This window comes from Platichthys flesus, chromosome 17 (assembly GCF_949316205.1).
Source record: "Platichthys flesus chromosome 17, fPlaFle2.1, whole genome shotgun sequence".
In the NCBI taxonomy this organism is placed as follows: Eukaryota; Metazoa; Chordata; class Actinopteri; order Pleuronectiformes; family Pleuronectidae; genus Platichthys; species Platichthys flesus.
In genome coordinates this window covers 20,430,097-20,455,104 of record NC_084961.1, presented here as the reverse complement: position 1 = coordinate 20,455,104, position 25,008 = coordinate 20,430,097, and the positions used below count along the sequence as shown (strand labels likewise).

At 39.3% G+C, this 25,008-nt stretch overlaps 1 protein-coding gene across 5 annotated transcripts in view; it reads right to left on the bottom strand.

Moving 5' to 3' along the window:
* The window catches only part of epb41a (erythrocyte membrane protein band 4.1a), a 57,521-nt gene that overhangs the window by 13,805 nt on the left and 18,708 nt on the right, over positions 1 to 25,008 (bottom strand). For 2 of the 5 annotated variants that reach the window (XM_062410298.1, XM_062410299.1), the window contains exons 7-16: positions 24,204 to 24,422; positions 23,709 to 23,796; positions 22,045 to 22,197; positions 21,813 to 21,910; positions 20,852 to 21,027; positions 17,849 to 18,096; positions 17,420 to 17,494; positions 17,172 to 17,219; positions 14,994 to 15,056; positions 11,853 to 12,023 (exon numbers count right to left, since the gene is read on the bottom strand). In XM_062410298.1, the coding sequence (XP_062266282.1) occupies positions 11,853 to 12,023; positions 14,994 to 15,056; positions 17,172 to 17,219; positions 17,420 to 17,494; positions 17,849 to 18,096; positions 20,852 to 21,027; positions 21,813 to 21,910; positions 22,045 to 22,197; positions 23,709 to 23,796; positions 24,204 to 24,422 (1,339 nt within the window). The remainder of the gene's footprint in view (positions 1 to 11,852; positions 12,024 to 14,993; positions 15,057 to 17,171; positions 17,220 to 17,419; positions 17,495 to 17,848; positions 18,097 to 20,851; positions 21,028 to 21,812; positions 21,911 to 22,044; positions 22,198 to 23,708; positions 23,797 to 24,203; positions 24,423 to 25,008) is intronic. The other 3 variants (XM_062410300.1, XM_062410301.1, XM_062410302.1) reach the window with 3 other exon arrangements.

The following is a 25,008-nucleotide window of genomic DNA, read 5'->3' as shown; positions in this document are numbered from 1 at the left end:
AGCGCTTTATATTACAGCTTTACATTCACCCATTCACACACACATTCATACAGTGCATCTAATCGCAGCACTTTGTTATTCTATGGGGGGGGGGGGGCCATTCAGGGTTCAGCATCTTGACCAAGGACACTTCGGCATGCAGATGGGTCAGACTGGGGATCGAACCGCCAACATTAAGACCTCAGATAGAAGAAATGTATGTAATGTCCCAAAACAACAGACACGACCAGAAACTATCCTGCACATAATTGTCTAGAAAGTGAAACACAATTTCTGGATACAATCCCATTATAGGTTCTTGTAAGACCACCTCCCTCCACCAAGTTTGATGAAAATTGTAACATTTGTTTTTGCGTAATCCCGCTAATGAGCCAGCCGACAGACATAGGTGAAAACATAACCTCTTGTTGGAGGTAATTAGCTTCTCTCTCACAGCTTTCCAGTGGTATTTCTTTTCATCTATAAAGAAATGCATTTCAGTCAGACAACTTACGTTTTTACAACAGATTTAGTGCTTGGCGTCTAGGCTCCAACTTAATCCCTCCCCCATATGATTACACAGGAATGGTGGCAAACCTGCAGCAGCAGTGCGAGCAAGAGGTTGATGAGAAATGTCTCTATGGTTAAATAGACAACCTGATAAGGTGGGTGTGTAATATAGATGGTTGTGGAGAGCGAGGTATGTCACATGATGTATGTATGTTGTATGTTGGCGCAGCGCAGCTCGAGTTGCCTGCCAGAACTAGCTCGCCAGCATCGCAACATTTCTTGCATTGAACACAAGAGGACATTCTATGTTAAAACTGTGAAAACAAGGCATGAACCTGCACAATCCAAACACCACCATCTTCTTTCCCAGTGTGATCATCATGTCACAGTCTCGGCCAATAATCACCATCCTGAGGCTCTGCAATTCACTTTACTGCGACCATGAACATAAAAATTCCCAGTGATTTCAGTGATGTTCCTCTGTCATTCCTTTCAATTAGGTGCAAACTAAATCTGCAATATGGAAACAATAAAGCCTTGTGTTTTAGGTTGCCAAACGCAAACCTTACACAACCAGTGAAAAGGTAACAATAAAATATCATGGTCTAAGACTCTATATTAGAACAGGATAAACCACCAATACCCAGAACTAAAAAGTCCCCATACAGCAGCTTCTCAACAGGTTCAACTCAAGAAAGCACTGAACAAACTGATTGCTTGTGCTGAACACCTGCGGTTTGTCAATGACCCCAAAACACAAAACTCCAAAAAGAGCCAAATACTGCTCCCTGAACTACATAATGTGTGTGTACTTGTGGACCACAGTCCACTGGTGGTGTGTGCTTTATTTCTTTGTCAGTTGAAATGAGTAGTGGGAAAGCTTGTGAATCAAACTGTACATATTTGACTTGTACTGTCACACATGTCAGAGAATGTGAGAGGTGACCTCCATCAACGCAGAGTGCACTGGTTACAATCAGGAAATATACAATATTTGTGACAAAAGGTTTCAAAGATCCCAAAACCCACTCTGAGGGCTCGTAAGGAGCTAATTTAGGAAAATAAGCTTTAAAAACTTGCATTTGAACCAGGAAATAAATTTCATGAAATTAAAGGGATAGTTCACCCAGATATGAAAATTCACACAATATCTACTCACCCATATGTCGATCGAGGGGTGGGTGAGGTGATTGAGTCCCAAAAAAACGTTTGGAGTTTCAGGGCTAAACAATGTTGCAGACCTATCTTCAGACGTAAATAAAACAACAGAAAAAAAACACAACATGCCTCCATACTGCTTGTCTGGTGTCTGGAAGCCCCGACATTCATATTTGACTCTAAACAAGTTAAATTGCAAGGTGTTTTCAGCCTAAATGTCCTCTGATATATTTCGACGAGGTATATTCAGGGACCGTCGGAAATGCTTAAGTACACTAGCTCAGCCACTTCTGCTGGACTTTTAGGCTTAAAAAATGGTGTACATGACCTCATTATGAGTTGTTTTTTGACTGTCGGGCCTTTCAGACACTTTGATGACACCACAGGAGCAGTGTGGAGGCATTTTGTGTTTTTCTGTTGTTTTATTACGTCTGAAGCTTTGGTTACTAATGTCTTCAATTGTATTGGATTCGGCTGCAACAATGTATACCCCTGAAACTCCAAAATGGTTTTGTACACATTACCCACCCTTCCATCAGCATAGGGGTGAGTAGATAAGGAGTGAAATTTAATTTCTGGTTGAACTATCGCTGGATACGGCCTGCCAGAGGGTCCAGCTCGACTCTCCGGATGCATGAAATACCAGGAGCGGAAATGTGTGTGTGTCTCCAGACAGCAAGTATAGTAGAATTTTTTCTCTGTTTTTGAAAAAGTATAGACTGATGGAGGAATGTAGTGATAAATGTCACCAAAACTACTTCAATTAAGTTGAATTTAAGCAAAGTCTAAAAAACAGATTAACAGAAATAAATGTTGCATGTTTTAATATACCTGTTTCCTTCCATCATTGTTGTGAAAATCATTGTTAATAATTATTGTGAGAAATAATTAACATTGACGTGACCAGACAGTCTCTTCACATATATTATAATTTTTATTAATAGGTGATCTTTGCGATCTTTGTTATTCAGGAAGTTTGTATCAAACAAGTAGCCCTTCGTACTACTCAGTACCTATGAAGTAGCTCTCAGTTTCAAAAAGGTTGGTGACCCCTGCCATAGACCATCAGTTCCCAAACTGGGGCATGGGGTACGCAAAGTGGTTCAGGGGGTACGATGTGGTGTGCACAGAATCCCACCTCAGCGGGCGTGCGCCGGCCCTCACTTTTCACTTTCAATGCGTACGTCAGACTCCTAGGTCTGTGTTCCAAGACGGGTCGAACCCCCCGTTATGTTGGTTTCATGTTGGTATCCACCACCGCCACGCCCCCCCCCACCCTGAACGATGCAACATCATCCAGGGCGGAGGGGCGTGGCGGCGGTGAAAAAAAAGGGGGGGTACGAAGCTATTATGCTATGATGTTACTGGTCTTGGCCCACTTGAGATCAAAGTGGGCTGTATGTGGCCATTTAACTAAAATGAGTTTGACACCCCTGCTTTAAGGTAAAGACAAACATGCAATTAACAGCATTTGGTGACATTTATGAGAGCTAATGAATAGGTAACATACATACAACAAACTGCAAGTTTCTTTGACTGTTAGCTAGTCTTCTGTTTGCTATATGATGAGATAGGAGGCAGGTGGACAGACCAAGTTGTCGTGTAAGGTGGAGACGGGATCAGCTGTTCATCACATTCGGAGTGGCAGTAGTGACTTTCACAAGGTGATGTCAGAAGTCCACTCTGTAGGCTCCAGTTGGACCATCATCGAACATATGTGAGGCAGGAAAAAGCTAATAAACTATGATTCTTACCAACAGATGCAAACATAATTGAATAGATGTACATCTAATACAATCATGTTTGTCAGTGTAGATTAATTTATTTTTCACACATACCATGCTAGGGCTTTAAATTATCACTATATAAGTGACAATATACCAAGATAGAGAAGAAATCCATTGGTTGCATGAGGGTAAAAGTTTTGTCATTTCTAATATTGACACAGTGACAATGTTAAATACAGAATCCAATGACACTGACTCTGGTCATAATAGATGTGCAATTATCCACCAAAAGGCTGAGTGCATTACTAAGCATATAAACAGTCTTTTTTTTACAGTTTTTATTTCATTAGTAGTGTTTTAAAAGTAGCAAAGACACATTACAACTTATATCATGTCAGTCCAATCATCATTTCAAAGGGTAAACATTACACTTTCCCAGTGTTTTTTTAAATAATATTTTACATTTTATTCTAAAAGCTCTGAGCATCACCTACACTGTGGATACAACATTCCTTTCTATTCTTTGAATTTATGTTGATGAATATTTAAATATAGCAATGGTTCTTACAAGAGGGATAGTGTTAGAACCTCTGAGCCTCTGTGGAAGTCCCAGAGTAGTCTAATGATCAGGTGTGAGAGAAGATAATATATCACATTACATGTGATATATGATCATCATATGATCATTACATGATCCACATGAACAACATGATCCACATTTACAAATGAACCACAACAAAACTTAATAAAATGCACAAGCACTGTAGCTAATTAGTCTGAGCGAAAGTTTCAATTCTGTCACTGTTTATGGCAGTGTGTGTACACATGGATAGACCAGATGTAAAGCTATATATGCAACTTTTCACAGTGAATTAAAATTGAAATATTATTTCACGAAGGACTTTTTGGGGAATTCCCGCACACCTGCATATTACCACTAAGCTGTAGTGTATCCTTTCAGACCCACTGAGACATACAGACAGACACACATACACACACACACACACACACACACACACACACACACACAAACACACACTGCCTCACTGTTGTATATCGAAGCAGATCATATGAAAAATGCCTCTTACTAAAACACTGTCCCCCTTACAAATACTACCAAAATGAAAAGTCTAAAATAAGTCTAATTATTAACTAAACTGCAGCAGTGAGTCTTTCCAAATTCTGCAGTGACTAACAAACTAACAAGTTTGAGTCTCCTGACTACTGCATGAATGAATATGTGGTAATAGGCAGTAGTTCAGCATGTACAGGGTGAAAGGTTGTCAAGTTGAGGTGAGTAAAGTGTATGGGCATCAAGCACATTTACATGTATCAGTCAGTCAACACCCACACTACTTAAAGTAATCTAAAGTTGAATCAACAGTACTCAAGTAACAGTACTGGAGACTGGAAAAAACTTTCCAGTCTCCAGACTATAAGTTATCGTGTTTATCTTGGGACTCATATGTTCTTCTCTTAAGTGAGGAACAAAATAGGCTTGTTTAATTTATTAATATGTACAATAACAACCAACTCAGGCCAAAATACAGAAATTTACAAATTTTCGATCCTGAGATTTAACGAAGATAACCGCACCAGATTTATTTGTTATCCATATTTACACCATGCTAAAACAGTCATTTGCTGCTATAAGCTGCAGAAGTAAAATGATCTGAACAATCAGGAACTTTGACTGATGTTGGCCTTCAGATTAAAACGATTTCAACATTGTGCCAAACATCTTTGAGCAGGATTATAACAATCTTTGTCTGTGTCAACGAGAAAAGTTGCATATCATAGCTTGACATACAAGGAATACCATCAGCACTTATCCAACTAAAATAGTTTTGATACTCAGCAATGATGTCATGTAAACAAGTACACCACAACATTAGAAGTGCAGAAGCTTACATTTAAGGCATTTGAAGGTACATGAGCAGTGCAGGACTGAGCTGAACCATCATCTCTTGCAAATGTCTTCATAAGAGGATTACGTTTCTTATAAGGTGTAGGAAATTCCCCAAGTCCCACTGAACTATGGTTGTATCCCATTCACATCACTGTTATTATATCCTTGCATCATACCATGGAGGCGTCTACGTGGTTGGTTCAATCATGTATTTGGGCTTCCATCATTAATGAGGTCATAATCAATATTTGTTCAACAACAAGTTACTGGAAATGTATAAAATTACTGTGTTGCATACCTGAGTATTTCCACTCATGGATTCTTAACTCCCACGTGGCCTGATTGTCATCTGATACTTGGTCCAAGATTAACATGGGGTTATTGCGAATCAATCACAATAGCACTCTACTAAGCTACACGTGGATTCTTAATAGTGACTCAGTATACTTGTTCCACACAACTGAATGTTGTCTAGGGACTGTTTAACGTAAACAACTGAACTGAGATCATGGTGTATTTTGTCATGTATCATGCCACTATAGCCACTGGACTGATGGACAGCAGGCAGCAAAAAGTATTTGCTACTAAAGAGAATACAGTGTATATATGCTACAATGCATGTGATAAATAGAAAGTTCCTGAATAATTAAAATGTCAAGTTTGTTTAATTAAGATTGAAGATGACAGAAAAAGGAATGTTACTTTGTTCCCTCGAGCGAGATAAAGTAACTTCTAAAACATGAAATTGCACTTCATTCTCTATTTCTTAGCATTAAAAAGCATGTTTGCTAAAATCAGTTAATTCACTTTGCTGCTATGTTCTGGTATGACCAATAGGTATGATTAATGTTAGTTTAGAGCAGTATATGCTGACAGTGAAACTGACATTATCAGTGATACTGTTTAGGGCATATCGTTAGTATTTAGCATTTACCATTACTGTCATTGACATTCACAGGATGAAACAATATATGGGGCTATAGTAATGACCATGCTTGATATCCAAAGACTTCAGTGGTGTGAATGTGAATGATGTTTTGTTCTCCAGCCAGTTACATCAGAGCTAACATAATCTGTTAGCTGGTAGCAATGCCTGTCAAACCTGCTTTCATACTACAGATGGTTGCCTGGCATAATTTCAAGGGGCCAGTGGCATATTGTTAATTACGCACGAGTTATAAGTCACATGCAAAAAAAGGAGTGTGCGAGCGCTGGTCCCAGATGCCTTAATACCTATGTTTCTATCCAGCTGCTTAATTGTAGGAGTCCTCTTTCAAGCACTTCAGGTATATCAATGAGTTAGCTTGTAGGCGCTAATCATATCTGCCAGTGCCAATTATCATTTCAGTCAGAAAAGTTTATAGCTTTTGAAAAAACGAGAAGGCTGTTTTGTAAACCTCTATCTGAAAGTACACTGGATTTCTTTAGATTGTTCATAATCAAATCTCCATTATTGTTGTGAAGAAGTTGACAGATATAACATAGAAACAGTAAATAAGCAAGGGAGGAGCATATCAAGGATGACTGGTACTTGTGTCCATAGAGGCCGCTGTTTAGGGAAATTTACACATGCTAGCTGAAATGCATAAAATTTATTTTGGAATCTTGCCATATTTAGCTCAAATGTAGTACATGGAGAAAAAAAATAATAATTGCAGTATAAAAAGGTAAAAATAACAAGTTCAAGGTAGAGGGACCAACCAGCACTTGAATGAAGCAGTCTCTAGATCGCTGGGGCCATCTTGCGGAATAAAAGTTCTGGATATTCATATATATCTGTCTTTTAAATAAAAGCAAGCCACAGCATGGTCAACGCCATCACCAGCAGTCCTGATACGAAGAAAGACATCCGTGACTGCTTGAGCCTGGCTGGGTTTAGCTCACATGGGTTTACCAAGCTCCTCCCCTCGTCTGGCACAGTGATAGCCACCTTTAGAGTGTGACCATGGCCTTGTTCTTCCTCCTCTTCCTCCTCCTCCTCATCATCATCATCATCAACCCAAGCAACCTCACTGTCCACCTCATCTTCTTCCAGCAGGCAGGCTTGTCTGTACAGCGGTGGTCCCCCTGGCACTGGGGATAAACTATATGCTCTTACCTTGCGTCCAAACAGAGACTGCCTCCCTCGCTGTGCTCAGCAGCAGCAGACCAAGAGAGACAGATAACAATGAACAGAGAAGTGGAATATGGTCAACTGACAGGAGAGGGGAACAGGGGGATAGAGCAATGAGGAAGGTGAGACTGAAGGGGAGGAGCTAGAAAGGGAGGGTCAAGACAGTATTCACCAGGGAGGGGAAATTGATTTGTTCTTGAAGTCCCTATCCCCTTCAACTTTCAATAAAGTTGTTTGTAATGATTCCTGACAGAAGAACGTTAACATGTACAGACATTTACTTCACTACATGCATTTACTCCATGTTTGTTTTGGGGATCCATATATAAATATTGTAATTTAGCTAAAATTACCCAGATAATCCCATACTCTAATTATGACACGGTTAATATGTTGGGTGCCTTACTGTAATATGAAACAGGAAACCTCTAATTCTTACTTCTGTGTGGTGACTGTACATAATGTTTTATTATTTTTAATATTGATTTTCAGGATTTACTTGTTTTGTTGAAATGCACATGTGGGAAACATTCAGAGGGACTTGATTTAGGAAAAGTGCTGGCTTATGTTTTCATAGATATCTTTTGAAGCAATCTATTGTAGAATGTTTTAATATCTGGGAATATAGCAACGTTGCACTTCAAAGTCTGACAGGGCAAGAATTAAAAACATAAGGAGTAACTCAAAAAAATCTGTTAATTGCTCGTGATGAGTGTTATGATTTTACAGATTGAGTTGAAGTTTTTTTTAAGCCTGTCTAATCATTTGACCGCTTGTATTTCTTAACTTAACTTATATGGACTATATTTAAGTCTCAACTCAGTATTAATTAATTAGTAAAATATCCCTCTGGTTACGACTACTTCATGTGTTTGTTGTTTTTTTGCAGAATTGTCTGCTCCCATTGGATGGTATTTATGAAAATCGTCTATCTTCAACACTTGATTACATTGATTATCATTACATATAAGTACACGAAATAATTTTGCAACAGGAATGAGGTTAGCTAGAGCTTGTTACCATTGTAGGCTTAATCTGTTATTGTGCTGTATTAAGTAGCTAGCTGTGGTTGTAGCCAATATTAACTCTGGTTTAATAGCACACAGATAAGATAACAGCTGTGTAAACTACATAATGATAACATCCGGTTTGCCAGCAGATGGACTTTAACAAACTGCAAAATATAAATGTATGACACAGCTGCAAGACAGACTAGATTAAAGTAGCAGCCGTGGATATAGATGGTTCCGTCTGAACCATTGGTAAGTGTGATTACAACCTTGCTGTAATATAAACAAATTTAATAACACATCATACTCTTTTTATTCTATCGGTCACCTGTGTGACTCCAATTGGCGATCCTATATCAGAATTTTAACTAACATTTCACCTTGAGTGAAAATGAAACATATTGTTTGATATATTAGTTTAAAGATGTATGTTTTTCTTTTCTGTACTTTAAATATGTAGGTATACCCTGCAACAGAGAAAAGTTGCTCATTTATTTCCATGACTTCTAAAAAGCGTATTCATTGGTGAGGATACCGTCTTTATGACATTTTGCTTTTGCCTGAGCTGTTACAAGCTAGTGGCCCTCGTTGTCTATTCAGCAGGAATCATATGAACACTGATCTAGCTCTCTGTTAAATCAGGGAACCACTTTTTAAAGAATGGTAAATGGTCTGTATTTTAAATTACCCCACATTAGCAAATCTGCATATAAGCATAGCAAAAGTAAATAATGGAAATTGTACTTGGTAAAATTACTGGTGTTACTTGAAATAATTTGACTATAATTTCCTCACACTTCAATTAAACAATAAACATTCAAAAAAAGGAGAATAAGTTACCCACTGATTTATTAATTAAAACATTCCCTAAATGACAGAATATCAAAAGTAAATTTTATCACTAAAACCCCATCATTAATATGAGCACTAGCTGAGAATGTTTTATTTGTAAAAAAAGATGGCAGCAACAGTAACGTGGTCTAATCAGCCTGCAACTTTGACATAGCAGAGGGAAGAGGGAGACAGAAGTAGCAGGGGAGGCGGAGAGTATTAATAAATGCATGCTCCATGGTGGGAGCAGGACAGGCATTCTCATAAAATATAATATGTCAATTTCATTGCTTTATAATGCATCAACAGTCTGTCAGATACGTGTCAGGTATTTGGAAGAGCTCACAATCAGAAACTCTCTAAGGTAGATCTGCACTGCAATCAGTGGGGGTAATGGGGGTGTATAATTGCACACAAGGCAAGATCTGTGTTCAGCCTGTACAGAATCAGATTTGAGTGGCTTATGGTGTTGCAATGTAGACTATTTAAAAACATTTTTTATCTCATGTGTCATCACAATTCCTAGCATTCAGCAAGAATGAGGAATACCACAATTATGCCTCTGGCATTCAGCTATAAAAGTGCTTTTATGGCTGGATTCTTGAGTTTTATTTTTTATTTTAATAAGATGATGTCATTTTTGTGCAGGACCCCATGGCTAGGATATGAACTGCGTCTTGTAAGTAGAGGAGAGCAGAGAGCCAGAGGGAGAAACTGGCAGGTCGGAGGTCTGAGATCCTCTCTGACCTTTAGTATCATTGTCTGAATGCGCAGGAAAGAATGGTGAAGGCTGTGGGACAAAGGGTGGAGTTGCTGAGTTTTTGAGTGGAGCCCAATCAGGCCCACACTTCAAACAGTAAGGGGATAAGGAGGACAGATGTGGCAGAGATACAAGACAGAGACACAGGAAAACACATAAAGACATCCAGGTAGGGATAGATACATGGATGAAGATTGGCGGGTGAGACAGATGGAGGGAGGGGGTTGTCAGTCTTCTTGCTAGTAATCATTCTTCTTAGCTTATTTTCCTTGCTTATATTGTTCTCCAGTCTTTCACTAATTATATCAGGCACAAGAGTCATGCAAATACATTACTATTAATCTAGCCATGCAATTGATTGGCACATCAAGCAGGATGAAAAAGCTTGCGATAGCCATTCACGGTGCAAAGGCAGTGGTAAGGGGCCATATTAAGGTCAAAGGGTATGGGATCCAGGACAAGGCACCTACAAAGGTGCCAGTATGCTTCAAACTAAGTGGTTGGCAGGGTGTTGAATGGGGCTAAAAGTCCCTTTCCCCCACCTACACCTTTCCCCCTTCGTTTCAGGAGGCTGCAGTTTTGACAGCTTTTGTAACTTTTTCATGAAGAGATTGTGCTGGTGATTTAAATCCCTCCTACTCTTTTTCCATTTTTCACTGAACCACTTCTGTCACTTCCCATGTGAACAGTCAAGTACACCACCATGAACGTGTTACAGAGTAGATTGTTCCAAAGTGTCCGACCTTGTCTCCAGTTGTCCAACTGTTATTGTCTCTCTCTATGATTACAAGCCCTTCCCCTTCAAGTGGGCAAGTGTTAGAATTACTATAAACACATTTCTTAAGGCATATATAGACAGCACTTATTCTAGCTGGTTTGAAGCATACTGAACCTCTAATGTTGCAGTTGAGCAGTCTGTTTAATTTGAAAAGCTGCTCGTTAACAGAGGGCCACAGCCACAGCCTCCGGGTGCCATTCTTTTCATAGCTCATGAAAAAAACGCCAGGCAGCGTTGACCTTCTGCAGCCTGTGCCAGAAAGCACTAGATCAGAGCACCTTTACCTCAGACACGCCATCAACTATTCTGTGTGCAGGTACAACTCCGGACATCCTCCACTGCACGCACGCACACGCACACACACACACACACACACACACACACACACACACACACACACACACACACACACACACACACACACACACACACACACACACACACACACACACACACACACACACACACACACACATCCCATCTTCACATTGGCAAATAGAGTATGAACAAATCCTGAAGCGTCTTTAATCCCTTTGTCAATGCAGTTATAGTCACATCATGCTTAAGCAATGGAATGACATGGGGAAAGCCAACAGACTCCTAAATAGAGGATCAGTGTACAGATATGTGGACAAGTGCTTTTTTTTATTCTATAGATAACTATTGTATGCAGTGTTGGTCTGTAATTGGGATCATAATATAATGATATCACATGAAAAGAGCAAAAGGGTGCTATTTCACACCGCGCGCTCAATGATTTAATCACTGTCTTATTAGGGTTGGGATATCCAGTAGATGTAGCTGAAGCTGACATAAATAGCAAATAGCCTGCGAGAGAAGTTTTTCAGGTTTACTGAGCGGCCTTCATTCAAGCTATTCAGAGTGTTACGCAGTAAGAATAATGGTTTAAAGGAACACTCTGCCATTTAAAAATTAAAATAATTTTTGTTACTTAGCTTAGCACCTGTCTCAAGCTGACAGGCTATATATGGATGATCCCACATGGGATGGAATGAGATCTAATCAAGAATAAAAAAAAGTATTGATGTATTTTGAGCATCAGATTGCTGGACTCACCGCTGGTAGGAGCTGGCCATTGATGCTCGCCGTGCGGAAAGGTGAGTTGGTGGAAAGACGCTTGTCCCACTCACTGGGACGAGGCTCCGGCACTGACTCCATGAAACTCCTCTTCAGCTCACTGATGCTAGTGTGATGACGCATGATTCCAGTCTGGGTCTTATCCACGTCCTTCAACAGGAACATAACAGTCAGTATCAGTAGACAAGGGATAGAATGATAACATGAGAGAAGACAGGATGATAGAAAATGATTGAGTAAGACGTGAAATAAAAGAGGAGTGACCTATAAACAATGAAGTCCTTTTTTTAAAGGAGATAAATAGACAAATTATGATGGCACAGGTGGAAAAAAAGTTTTAAAAACGATAATTTAACAAATCATTCTTTAAAACAGAATGAGGCCTTGTCATATTCGAATGCAACGATCGAGTCGGCCTATTCTCAATGACATGCTGAGGTCAAGGAAGAATATATTTTTCAGACAAACCGGACACCAGACTGCACTCATGTGGATCATGATAAAAGAGTTGAGGCGTCAAGGTTTTGAGGATAACTCTTGGTTACAAGTGACTTAAAAGGCAGGTTCAGCAGCAACTGGTGCACAGATTATGGCTGTCACCAATGTAACAAAGAGGAAATGTTGAATGACAGGGGTGTGTCATGTTTCTCTGAAAAACCTGCCGATGGTGAACAAAAGGTAGGAAAGCGGATGAATGGTCAGTTAAAGGTTCAGTGTGTAGATTTGAGTGATATCTTGTGGTGAAGTTGCATGCTGCAGCTGAATACCCCCTCCTTCCAAACATGAAAGATAACCTGTGGTAGCCTTCAGTTGTCATAAAAACTCAAAGGTGTTTCGTTTGTCCAGTGTGGACGATTATAAAAAAACCCTCCATAGACAGGACCGGCTCCCGATGCAGATATAAAGTATTTACATATAAGGGGCCCATTTTAGGGTAAAGAAAATAACAAATCATACAATTTAGATGAAACACACTAGTGAAAACATCACTAGGATTATTTTATATTCAATTTCTGCCAATAGATCCCTTTCACCTTAATCTTACACACTGGACCTTTAAGTGCAGGCAGGAAAGGTAGTCTGCTGAGGGATTATAACAAGCCCAGTAAGTTTCAGTAAGTTAAGGGAGGAAGGGTAAGCAAGCAAGTGGCTGTCTCCAAGGTTGTCATTTTGTGTGTGATCTCCTGGATGTCAGCAGCGCTCCTAGAGATACTGGATTTATCTTGCGTAAAAGTGATACAGATCTGTTCTTTACGATTTAATGATGAACACATTTTTACTAAAACATGCAACTGTTGCTCTTCTTCTTTGTTTGGTTTATTGGCGGGTGGCAACCAACCGCCATCTACTATATCTTCTTCCTCTTTTCTCTTCTGCATTCTTTTCACTGCTTCAGTGTTATATGCATATAGTCAAGCTGAATCAGTGATGGGTTGCATTAATAACATAAACCAATACAGCAAAGGCCATGTTAGGACCTAGTATTACCACTTGTCCTGAGAAATCCAATCTCCTTTTACAATACATGTGCAGCTATAAAATTCACCTATGTGAGCATTATAGAGCTGCAGTAAGCTTGTGTCTTCCCTCTTCTGAAATAATTGACTCAGAAGCACAGAAGCTCATAGAGCACAGCAATGACAGTAATCAGGGCAACAGAGATACAGAGTCACAGAGAGGAAACACAGAAGGAACCTTGCATTGGTGTTATGTACATGAAGTGGATTAACCACATGAAGAGAGAGTGTTAGTAACCATGAGGACCAATGAGAACAAACAGCAGCAGTGTTCAGAATCTTTGAGTGACAGAGCTGAGACATACACGACTGGGAAAGAACAAATGAGAAGTTTCTTTGTCAATAAACTCTTTTCATAGCAGACAATTTGTTTTTTCAGAAGCAAGGCAAGCCCAAATGGAATTAATAACTGATGATGGCTGCATTCTCTTCAGATAGGCTGTTACTGAGATAGCAACGCTTTGCATTCATTGCTCGTTGTCAGGTCAGGTTTGATCAGCAACAATGATGAAGTGAACGTGGCTTTCTGCATTGTCATCCAGACTAACAACAATCCTGGAGTTTTCAAACTAAAACAGGACCAGTAGCACTTCCACAAGTCTGTTTCAGGGGGTGGAAGCCTCTGGAGTAGGGTGGATGCCAGGCGGTAATGTAGCAGAATAAGGTGTTTACATATTCCAGTAGATGTAGATGTAGCCTAATGCGTTTAATGGAATAGACCCTATGCCTGTGTTGTTATTTATACCTGTGCTGACATCATCATAATGTCTGCTGGGAAAAGAGTCTGGGGAGCACTAGATCACTTTATCTTGGTTTAGTTCAGATTAATAGTTAGATCAGTTGATAGTTTTTGGCATGGTCTCACTTACGTGAAAAGTTGTTTTTACATTACTGTTGATGATAAACAATAAATTTCCCCACATTTTCCCATTGACACACAGAAGAACAATAATCACTTTTGATGGTTTCCGGATTTGTTATCAGTTCATCAGCGAGTTGAAGTTTGAAATTGTTGGATTTTTTTCATATTTCCAAATAATGAAATCAATTATGTAAGTGGCTGAAAATAAATAAATTAATCACCACACCCTCCAGTTTATATTCTACCTCAGCTGGCTCTGTTACATCAACCGAATCCTCAGGTGTACATGAAGACGTAGTGTTAAATAGAGACCAATGTTTTTATTCCTACGTTTTACTGAATTTTGTTCTAACTGAGACTCATCTTGCCACTATTTATTTTCTCTTGGGGACCCATATCCTCATATTAAATGCATATACAGTAAAGTAACAGTAAGGGTCTCTTTGTATGATTTGCTACATTAACTCCACGGTCCAATCTGCAGCAGCAGTTTAAAACTTTAACCTTTCCCAATCATATATTTTATAAAATGAAAATATAGAATGACAAAGACAATGTCAAAGTGAAGTGAAACTACTTGCATGAGGTTCAGAGAGGAAAATAGTGCATGCCAAGCCTTTAGGATTAAGCTGGAAACACGGCAAGAAATAAAACATAATAAAATCAACACAAAGTGCATGCATGAAGAAAAACATGATGGCAAAGAGTCAAAACAGATATCTGACAACTGAAGATACAAACCTCCAACATTAAATTGCTATGTCTGATATAAATAGTTTCACCCTCAAGTTTCTTTGCTCTTTTCTGTGGAAAATTAGGAAAAGGGAAATAAGCAGAGGCATAATTGATTCCAATATTTTAACATTAAATTTCCAGTAGAATCCACTGTGTAGCAATGACAAGAATCCCTACAAAAATAAACAGCACATTGGGTTGCAGCTTCCAGCGTGCCCAGCTCAGCAGGGGGTGGAATTCAGAAACACTTGCGCGCACACACACACACACACCCACACACACCCACACACACACACACACACACACACACACACACACACACACACACACACACACACACACACACACACACACACACACACACACACACACACACACACACACACACACACACACACACACACACACACACACACACACACACACACACTAGTGTATATGAGAAGCCAGGCAGATACACACTCACAGCTGAGTGTGGAGGCGACATGCAGTGCATGCAGAGGCTGCTGCAGTGCAGTGCACAGAAAGAGGAGCAGCAGTGTGTGACTGTTTGTCTGATGGTAGGATTGAAACGTCACTTCAGGAATTTTCACAAAAAAACAACACTCTATTATCACTATTTTCACATTTCAACTTCTTATACTGTCTTGATGGATTGGTGAAAATTTTTCAAATATTAGAATTTGAAAATGGATCAATTTCCTTTCGATACACACAGTACGGGATTATTTAGAAAAAATGTGACTGTGACAATACTTCGGCACGGTGAAATGAAGCAGGCCTATTGTGAGTATGACCTTATCCTGAAGTAGCAGCCTGTCAGTGTTTCAGCTGTATTATACTGTGCAGCTGTGGCTCAGCAGCGGGTTGTTCACTAAACCAGACTGTCAGCGGTTCAATCCCAGTCTCCTCTGTTTTGCGTGCCGTGAGCACCACATTGTCTTTTTACATAATGTCCTGAGTCATTAAGTCTACTACACAACTGTAATCATATAATGATATCATAAACACGAAATGCAAGGGAATTAACTTCTCACATAAACTGTTAGAATTACTATGACTGACTTACTACTTGTTTACTTGAATTATACCCATAATATGAAAAGATAGTCTTTGAAGAAAAGTACAGTTTTAAAATGTACATTATCCTACTACATACATAATAAATGTAATCAACCTAGAATTAAACTCAGTAGAGCAGCTTCCTCTGTTAAAGCTAAACATGTCTGTGTGATTCTATGACAATAAGTACCACACCTCAACTGTTTGAATTACATCAATCCAAATATAATTTCCTGATAAATTTATGACATCTTCACTTAACATCAGTGATGTAACATTAACTGGATATACCTCTTTATCTGAATCTGCACCAGAGTTTAAGGGGTCTTTTCCTTGATCAAGCCTGATCCCACTTCCTACTTTTGGTGCAAATCATTTCATCATGCTTAAAAACAACCAAACAGTGGATGTGACAGAAGATTTTAATTGTTTCTTGTTAAATGTATTTATTTATTTTATGGATAGACATGTTGGAAAAATGTGTTAATATAATATTAGTATGTATCACATTGTTTAAAGTTGTGTCCGCTGCCAACATTTGGATTACAAATAAATATACTGATCTATATGGTTTACGGACAACAATTATACTGATCTGAAGACAAACATTTAACCGCAGTTTAAGAACTCCATGTTCAATATAACTGCCAGCCGATCAGTCATTGGCGTCTACTCTAGCAACATTTTGGTCACAATAATTACATCCTGGAGGACCTATTCCATCAGCAACAATGAGATATTAATTTAACATCATTGAACACACGTGTTATGTGTGTAACCGAAGCATGTTACAAATGAACCAGTGCGACTTTTTGCTTATGGAGAAGGAGAAACCAACTTTTACACAATATAAGGCAGCTGCATCAAATCTCAAATACCGAATGATAACCTGCACAACCCATTGATTTCTCCTTAGTTGAACGGCAACTTCTTGTGAACAAACCTTCACACAAAGACAAACAGCCAGAAATCACAGAACAATCAAGAGAAGCTCTTTGTCTGTGCAATGACGAACATCACTGTCAGGCAACAGAAAAGCAAATTAAAGTCTTTTGATGTATAACTGATGAATGGATGAGGATGGTGAGGGCAGCAGGAACACTGGCTCGGGAGCACGCTAACCTTCCTCACTCGCACCACCTCCGCCTTTGTTTTGTCCTGAGGAGAGTGCTGCTCCTCCACCAAAGGAAAGACAAAATGACTATGTGTTCAGGTATACACTATCAATTCTACAAGCCAGCTTGGGCAAATTATCTGTAGATATGATACCATACACAAGCAATAATAATATTAGTTTATTTATGTCTAGTTTCTGGTTTAAATGATTCCATCCCAGCTTCAGTCTGATCATGCATCAAGCAAAAACAAACCTGGCTCTTTTTCTCTCTCTCTCCATTGGCGGTGGTCACAGTGGGGGAGTGCCTCCGCTCTCTCCTGGCCACTGTCTGTTAGCACAGACAAAGCTCACACATCAGGATCAATCCCCAGAATGAGCACGGATAAAAGCTTCCAAAGTGCACCTGTGTTCCATGTAGAGCTATAACAACATCTTACACCTTTTGATAGTGTCCTAGTCATCAGTCCAAGCTTCAGTTTGTTCGTCTAGTACATTACTCCACTGCTCCACACCTACACTTCATGATACACTACAGAGAGGTAGAATAGGCTACATGTGAACATTGCTTTCTTTCTCCTCTTCCTGATGTCTGATTGAAGATAATCTGTAAGGTCCCCATTTTGTTCAATAATGTGAACCTTGAAGCCGCATGACACATGATGTACAGGAGTATGCCCACTACCTTGATCTCCGGAGTGGACTCTGGTCTGGGGCTGTGGCTCCTGGTATACTCAGCTGACTGACTTTCCCTCTTCATCTCTGCCTTCCTGTCTGCAGAGCGGTGACTTTTGGGAGCGTAGCCATCGTGGCGGACAGAGCGATGTAGGGTGGGCAGCAGCGGAGATGGGGATGCCTCCCCCGGGGACACCGGTGACATAACAGGGGCGCTGACCGGGCGAGTGGATTTGTTGTCGGGAGTGGACGCCATGGCTGAAGCAGACAGACAGAGGAAACAATGGCTTCACTTTACAAACAAAAACTAAACTAAATTAAATTCATGTATTAATGTGGTATCCATGCCTTTTGAGAATATTGTACCATTATTCACTATGAGTGAGAATAAATCATCTTGCCGGCCATGGCAACTGGGCTACAAAGTATACTCCCATGTGCTTGGGTGTGTCCCAAGGTCTCCTTGCAGTTGGACGTACCTCAGCAGAAAGGCATCCCGAACAGATGCCGGACACAACTCAACTGACTCCATTACACGTGAAGGAGCAGGGGTACCCTAAGTTGTATGGAGCTCTATACAATAACACTTACACTGCATCTCTCCTATTTCTCTTCTCTCTCCTCTTACCCCTGAGCCTGTTTCAGTTTTCTCTCCACTGTCACCAAAGTATTTGCTCATTGTGTGTAGCATCTTAACCTAGCTACATAATGTGCCTTAAGAGAATATATGTTGTGATTTGGTGCTGACGAAATACATTTGAATTGGATTAAACGCATAACTTATAAATAGACACTAAAGGAAAAAGGGGGAATTGAAAAGATGATGAGTAGTAGTTTCTTTCGGCTTTCTTTTCTTCCCCCTTCTTCCCTTTTTTTTGGAAACATCTGGACTCATTCTGAGCTCCTTTGCAACTGATACTCACAATTCCTTTACATTTATGTATTTTAAACACTGTTGTGACCCGCCTTTGTTCCAGCAATATCACTTTGACAATTACGCCATAAGCTTATTTTTCCTACTTTGACCTAGCTTCACATAAACTACTGTGCAGGTACACTGAAATGATGTTGGGATACAAACAGCATGTATTAAAAAAGATTTAAATTGAATAATGTTTCTAAATCTTCTGTTTAAGACCAAAGTTTGAATCCAATCCACCTCAGATAAATGTTAGGTTTAATAATCTATATAATTACGTGGTAAGCAAACATGTCAAACTGTGATGGGGACCCTTATACCTTTTATACATCAGCATGTTAGCAATGTCATTGTGACCATATTTGTACACTGATGTTTAGCGCAAAGCAGCACTCTTATTAACTATAGCTTCACAGAACTTATATGGCTGTATACCCTTAGTTTTTTTTATTTTTATCCTAAACACATCCACACAATACAATAACAATGGCCCATAGCAGCAGAATAGTTGAAAGAGTAATTTAAAAAAAAGTATTTCCTGTGGTTAAAATAACTGTGTCCAACTGAAGACATGAATCCAGGGAAGGAAAGCTTTGTACATGAGGGGAGCAGCAAGAAAAGGAAGATAAAGAAGGCAGAAGAAGTTTCTAAAAACATTCTGTGTGGTTTAGCATAATCCACCATGGCTGGTCTGTGTTGTCAGCATGACTTGAAAAAACAGATGTTAAACAGTAAACTAAGTACTCAAGTTACATAATGCTGGGTTCCAGATGACAGAGCTGTGGGGTAATGAGGAGAGTATTATGTGATCAAAGAGTGAGGAGAGAGAAGCGAAGCAGAATCAATGAGGGGAGACAGAAAACAGAGGGAAAAACAGCCTTTTGATAAAATTGAAACCTTATAATAAAAACAAATGTCTGTTTGCTCTGATATACATCATCACCAGTGAGACATTGTATAAGAGTGTGTTTTAATACTTATGTCACAGTGACATTTGTTTTTACCTATATCTACAATTATGTATCATGTTTAAACATAATGGTGCAACAATGTGAAAAACTAAAGAGATCTGAATATTTTCTGACTGCATTGTATATCTGCTTTAAAAGATCCACTGGGAAAAGTTCAAATCATCATCAAATCATTCCAGGTTGTCAACAGAATATCATACATCTTACCTTTTTTACTATATTTGACATAAACAGAACTAGATGAAATGATAATGTAAGTACCGAAGATAATGTTGGAAGACATAAAAGCAAAGCTGTGACACTGTAGAATGTGTGTGAGGTCTTTATGTTCTAGTTTTTCTCTTAAAGCACCATGACATGGTTCTAATGGTTTGTTTGGCCTTGACTTCACATTCGGACTTTCCACATCATTCAAGGGTTTGAACAATAGATTTGGATTTTTCAGGTCACATGGCACAGTTCATGAAAACCTATTTTTCTTTGTTTGGTTTATTGGTAATAGTGGATGGAGCAAGACCCTATTCCTTGTCCCTCATTCTTCCTCATAACTGTAATCATTCCTCCTTTTTTATATAAATGGTAATGTAATGCCTTTATTGTGTAGCTCAATTGTGATGAACCATTTTACTCATACACAATTATACACTGGAGACACAATCACTCTTTAGCACTGCTATAAGACTAAAAAGGCACCCAGTAGTTATTTTACACTTTGTCTTGTTAAACAGAAGCAAAGAGTGGTTTCTACTTCTCTACCACATGAAAGTGGAGAAAAAGTCTATCACCAATACTTCAACAAGCTCTAGCTCCACACTTTGACATAGGAGCCAAATAGGTTGCTGAAACAATGCAATTCCCTCTATGTACACTGGGTGTCACTGTATTTGAGTAAAGCTACTCTTTGGGTTCTTCTGTTGGAAGTTGCGGTCACTGTGTCACTGTTTGGTCATCCATGAAAATATGTACTTATTTCATTAAAAAAAAGTATTATTCTGCAACTGGAAGGAAGCCGGCATAGTATTTTATAAACACCACACACAATATTGCATTGCCAAGTAAAAGTTTGCATAGACAACACACACACAGGCCTACAGCAGGAACAAAAGGTAGAAGAACGGTGTACCTCCATCCAGGCTGCGCGAGTTCCTCTTGCTGGACGAACGCTGGAAAAGAGGAGCTGGTCTATCAATCAGAGAGCTTGCCTGTCTGGTCTGAGCTTGAGTCCGACCACTGTAGCGAAACTTGGAGCCCAGTGCCAGGAACTTCCTAGGGGTGGTGACCATCTCACTGGAGGTAAGCCTGTTCACAAAGAACACTGAAACTAAATATCTGATCTCAACATCCTTGAGCAACAAGCAAATGTGTTCAGCAAAAGTCCTAAGCTCTTTTAAAGCACATTGAGGAAACTGACTAAGGCCAGGCTCAGACTACTTGAGATTTATGTGTTGATTTTTAGGAATAAAAATCAGTCCTGATTTCAGTACTTTCGCTGACATTGCTGCCAAGCAACACTACATTTTTAGCTGGCTTCACTATTGACGGACATTAAAAAAGTCACTGCAGGTATTACTGCCATGACAGCAAGTTGTTGTGGGAAATCTAACTGTGTGAAGGAACAAAGTTTCTGTAGAACAATGATGTGTTCAGAAGAAAAACAAATCGCCAAATGCAAAGCAAAAAGCAACTTTCAGAGTACCTTATGAGATATTTTGTTCCAGCAGTTCTTATCTATTTATATAATGTACTCAACATTGAGTGTCACAGTTATTACCAAAGAGAAAAGGAAGCTCCAGCCTGTAATTCAAAGGAAGACTATGTAATCTTCTTCTGACCTATCTTTGAAAATGTCCATGACACAGAACAGTTTCCATTTTGTTCACATCTGCCTCCTCATACGATCATGTGAGATCACATGAGGGGCTACATTACTCCAGAGGTGTGTGCACATTTTTGAGATTTGACAGATTTGACAGACATTTTTTAGTTTATCCTCATGTATGTGTTGCAACCCAAAAATGAAAAACCAGACAGGTTTTGAAAATTCCTGCAGCCTTAGCCCAGCTTTAAGAGATTCAACAACTCACCTGAAGAAGGTGTGATGCTCCACACAGACTTTCCACATTTTCTTGGCTGCTTTGTAATTTGGCAGTTTGAAACCAATTGCACTTTCATACTGTTCCACCTGTTGAAACACAAACCATTTAATATGAGATTAATTAAATGAACACTAAGGTTTCATTCATGGTTCAATTAAGCTCAGTGAATAACAGATTTTACAGATGGATGAATGTTTGTCGATATGAAAAAACTCTGTACCTCTGATGGTCTTATTTTGATGAAGAAGCTGCTACGTTTGTATGAGACTTTGAGGACTTTGGGCCAAGGGAAACGGTTGATCCTCAGTTTGTCTTTGTAAACCATCAGACCACTGGAGCAAACCCCCAACATGATGTCAACTCCATCCAGATCCTGACAGGCAAACCCAGAGACACAAAGACATCCATCAACCATCAACAGGACCTGGAGATTTCATTAAACTGAGACAACTTGAAGGAACCTGTCTTAAAATGTCTGTTGCACTGCAAACCAAAGCAGCTTCAGTCAGCATGAGAGTCTGTTGGAAAGATAACCAACATTCCTCCACATAATGATTTCACTATGGTGTTGCAGAGCATTGTCTAAAGTGTAACACATTGACGTTCTGCCATATGTTCTCATCGTATTGGCACACCTTAGCTACTGTAACTTGTAAACTCTGTAAGATGCATTTTATCACTAAATTACCTCACTAGACCCAAAGGAAGAGGAGGGTCTAGGTCCAGTTCCAAGACGACTGCTGTGGTTTGTTGAATGGATTGATCAAGAAGTCCATTTTAACAGATACCCAATAATATATCATCCTCTTCAATTTTTCAGGATGTTTCTGGAGGTTGAGGTGGACTTCCTCTATAACTGCTTCTATCTCATCAGTAAACAAAGGGTGATTACAATATGACCTTACTCTTTTTTTGTATTACTTAAGTTCAGTTTTGTCACTTGTAAATATTGTAGATGTGTGGACTTGGTGAGGATTTTAAGTCAATGAGCTGCTTTGATTCTGCATGCAGATTCTAGGAGTGCTCTAAGCAATTACATCCTGAATGTACTTCTCTTCGAGTGGTCAAGTTGTAAATGATAAAATTACCTTGCATTAAAACAGGTCATTGTACAAGACTATCTGCAGGACTGATGATATGTTAATAATTAATATGATAATATATATCTTATTTACATTTACAGAAGGCGAAATAGCTTTCTACTGGTCAAAGATTGTAATCCCTAGCTCCTCCAGATATTATTGAAATGTCCATGAGATGAACTTTTAACTGCTCCAGATGGTTTGCCATCTGTTTATGAATGGGTGAATTAAACATAGAAAAAACTGTTTGTTTGACAGACTATATAAATTCAGTCCATTTATACAAATATGACATTGGGACAGTTAATGCAAATTTTTAGTGGTGATCAGCACACAACATGTGTTTGAAATGTTTACTACCGCATGTACTACCACCAGTGATTTCTGTGTCAGTAGAAAAAATGCCCTCAGATGTCCCTCGTATTTACCTCTGCTTTACTATGCAGCTTCCATGTACTGCTCACCATCATCCAGTGGGTGGCAGTACAGTCCTCAAAAAGTTCCTTCTTCTATATTTTGTTAAAATCCCTGCTCAGATGCAAAGAGATTGACCTGATTTCTACTGTAAAAGCTGACTGACATGTTGCATGTCTTACTGGTGGTGATGCATGACATTGAATCTATGAACAGACAAAGCTAAATGGTAATGGTTTTTATAGAGTGCTTCTCTAGTCCTGATGACCACTCAAAGCGCTTTACACTTTGTTGAAAAAACTTTTTCATCTTTTCCCAACATTTATATTTAGTTCCAGAAGGTTGAATCACAAACAGCAGAGAAGAGTTGACCAGCTCCTGCTCTCACCTTGGCCTGGTGGAGGTCCACTCCGTACATAGACAATTTCTTGGCATTCTCCAGGAACATCAGGTCTGCCTGGGCTGGACTCATTATCCTGCCACAGCAGTAGAAATCAAAGAAAAAACCTGTAGTCACTGTGACAGTGACTGTGACAGACTGGGAAAGGTAATTTTCCCCCTTTCTCATAATCTCTCTTTTATTTTACTAGTAATAGCATTCATGTTTCACTTCAAAGATTTAATGCACAAAACATAGGATTCTATTATAAATTATTATGTATTGTTATAAATTAGAATAAATTTGTTAAAATGTTGCTTGAATATAAAAGTACTGCCAAAATGAGTGATTTATCATCATTACATTTTGAAAATAATATTTTGTACTTAGTACAATATTTGTAATATTATAGTTTGACAGATTCACTTAAAACTGCTGTTGACACAAAAGCACTAGAATCTGGGCGCCAATTTAACCACTGCTAAGCTGAGGCAGTGTTCTGACCTGTATGTTTGGTGGAGCTCCATCATTTTGTCCTCAAGCTCCTTGGTCTGACCCTGAGCCATTTTCATTCCCTTTGCATATTCACTGCCATGCACCTCAGGGTCATACTCGCCCAGCTCTGACTGCAGCGCGTAGGAGCCCAGAAGGGCCAGCGTCACGAAGGAGCATGGAAGGCGACCCTGCAGGATGTCCTTCCGCAGCTGGAGACACAGGTAGTACCTTCCATGCACAAACAGGGATTTAATGTTCTGGGAATAACGTTCTGATATCATGATAACAGATATACTATTATTCAAAGGTCAAAAGAAAGTGTCATGCTCAGTCAAATTTTCATCTGTACATGCCCCTTGTGACGGGGTCTCTCTTAACAACTCCTCAAAGAGTGTGAAAACACAGGCGTAGTCAAAAATGTTGTTTCCAATTTATTTCAGCCGGCTCTCCAAGGTGCTCTCGTGGACATTTACAAAAAAAATTCTCACAAACAAAATACTTTTAAATCAAATCGACAGGAAAAACTCTTGTCCCATGCTTTCCTGAGCTCTGATGTTACCTCCTCTGTAACTGGATTCAGACTCCCCCTCAAAGGCTTTGAGCTGCCCTTTTAAACCTTAAACCACTCCCCTCGGGCTTAATTACCAATTCTGACACATTTATCTGTAAAACCAGTCCTAAGAACAAAAATTAAGAGTTTTCAATGACCTCTTTACATATCACCACATAAACAAATCACATGACTTTGATAAACCAAATGGTATCAACCCTAACCAGTACAACCCTTATTAAACATCTTTAGAAAAACTCAACC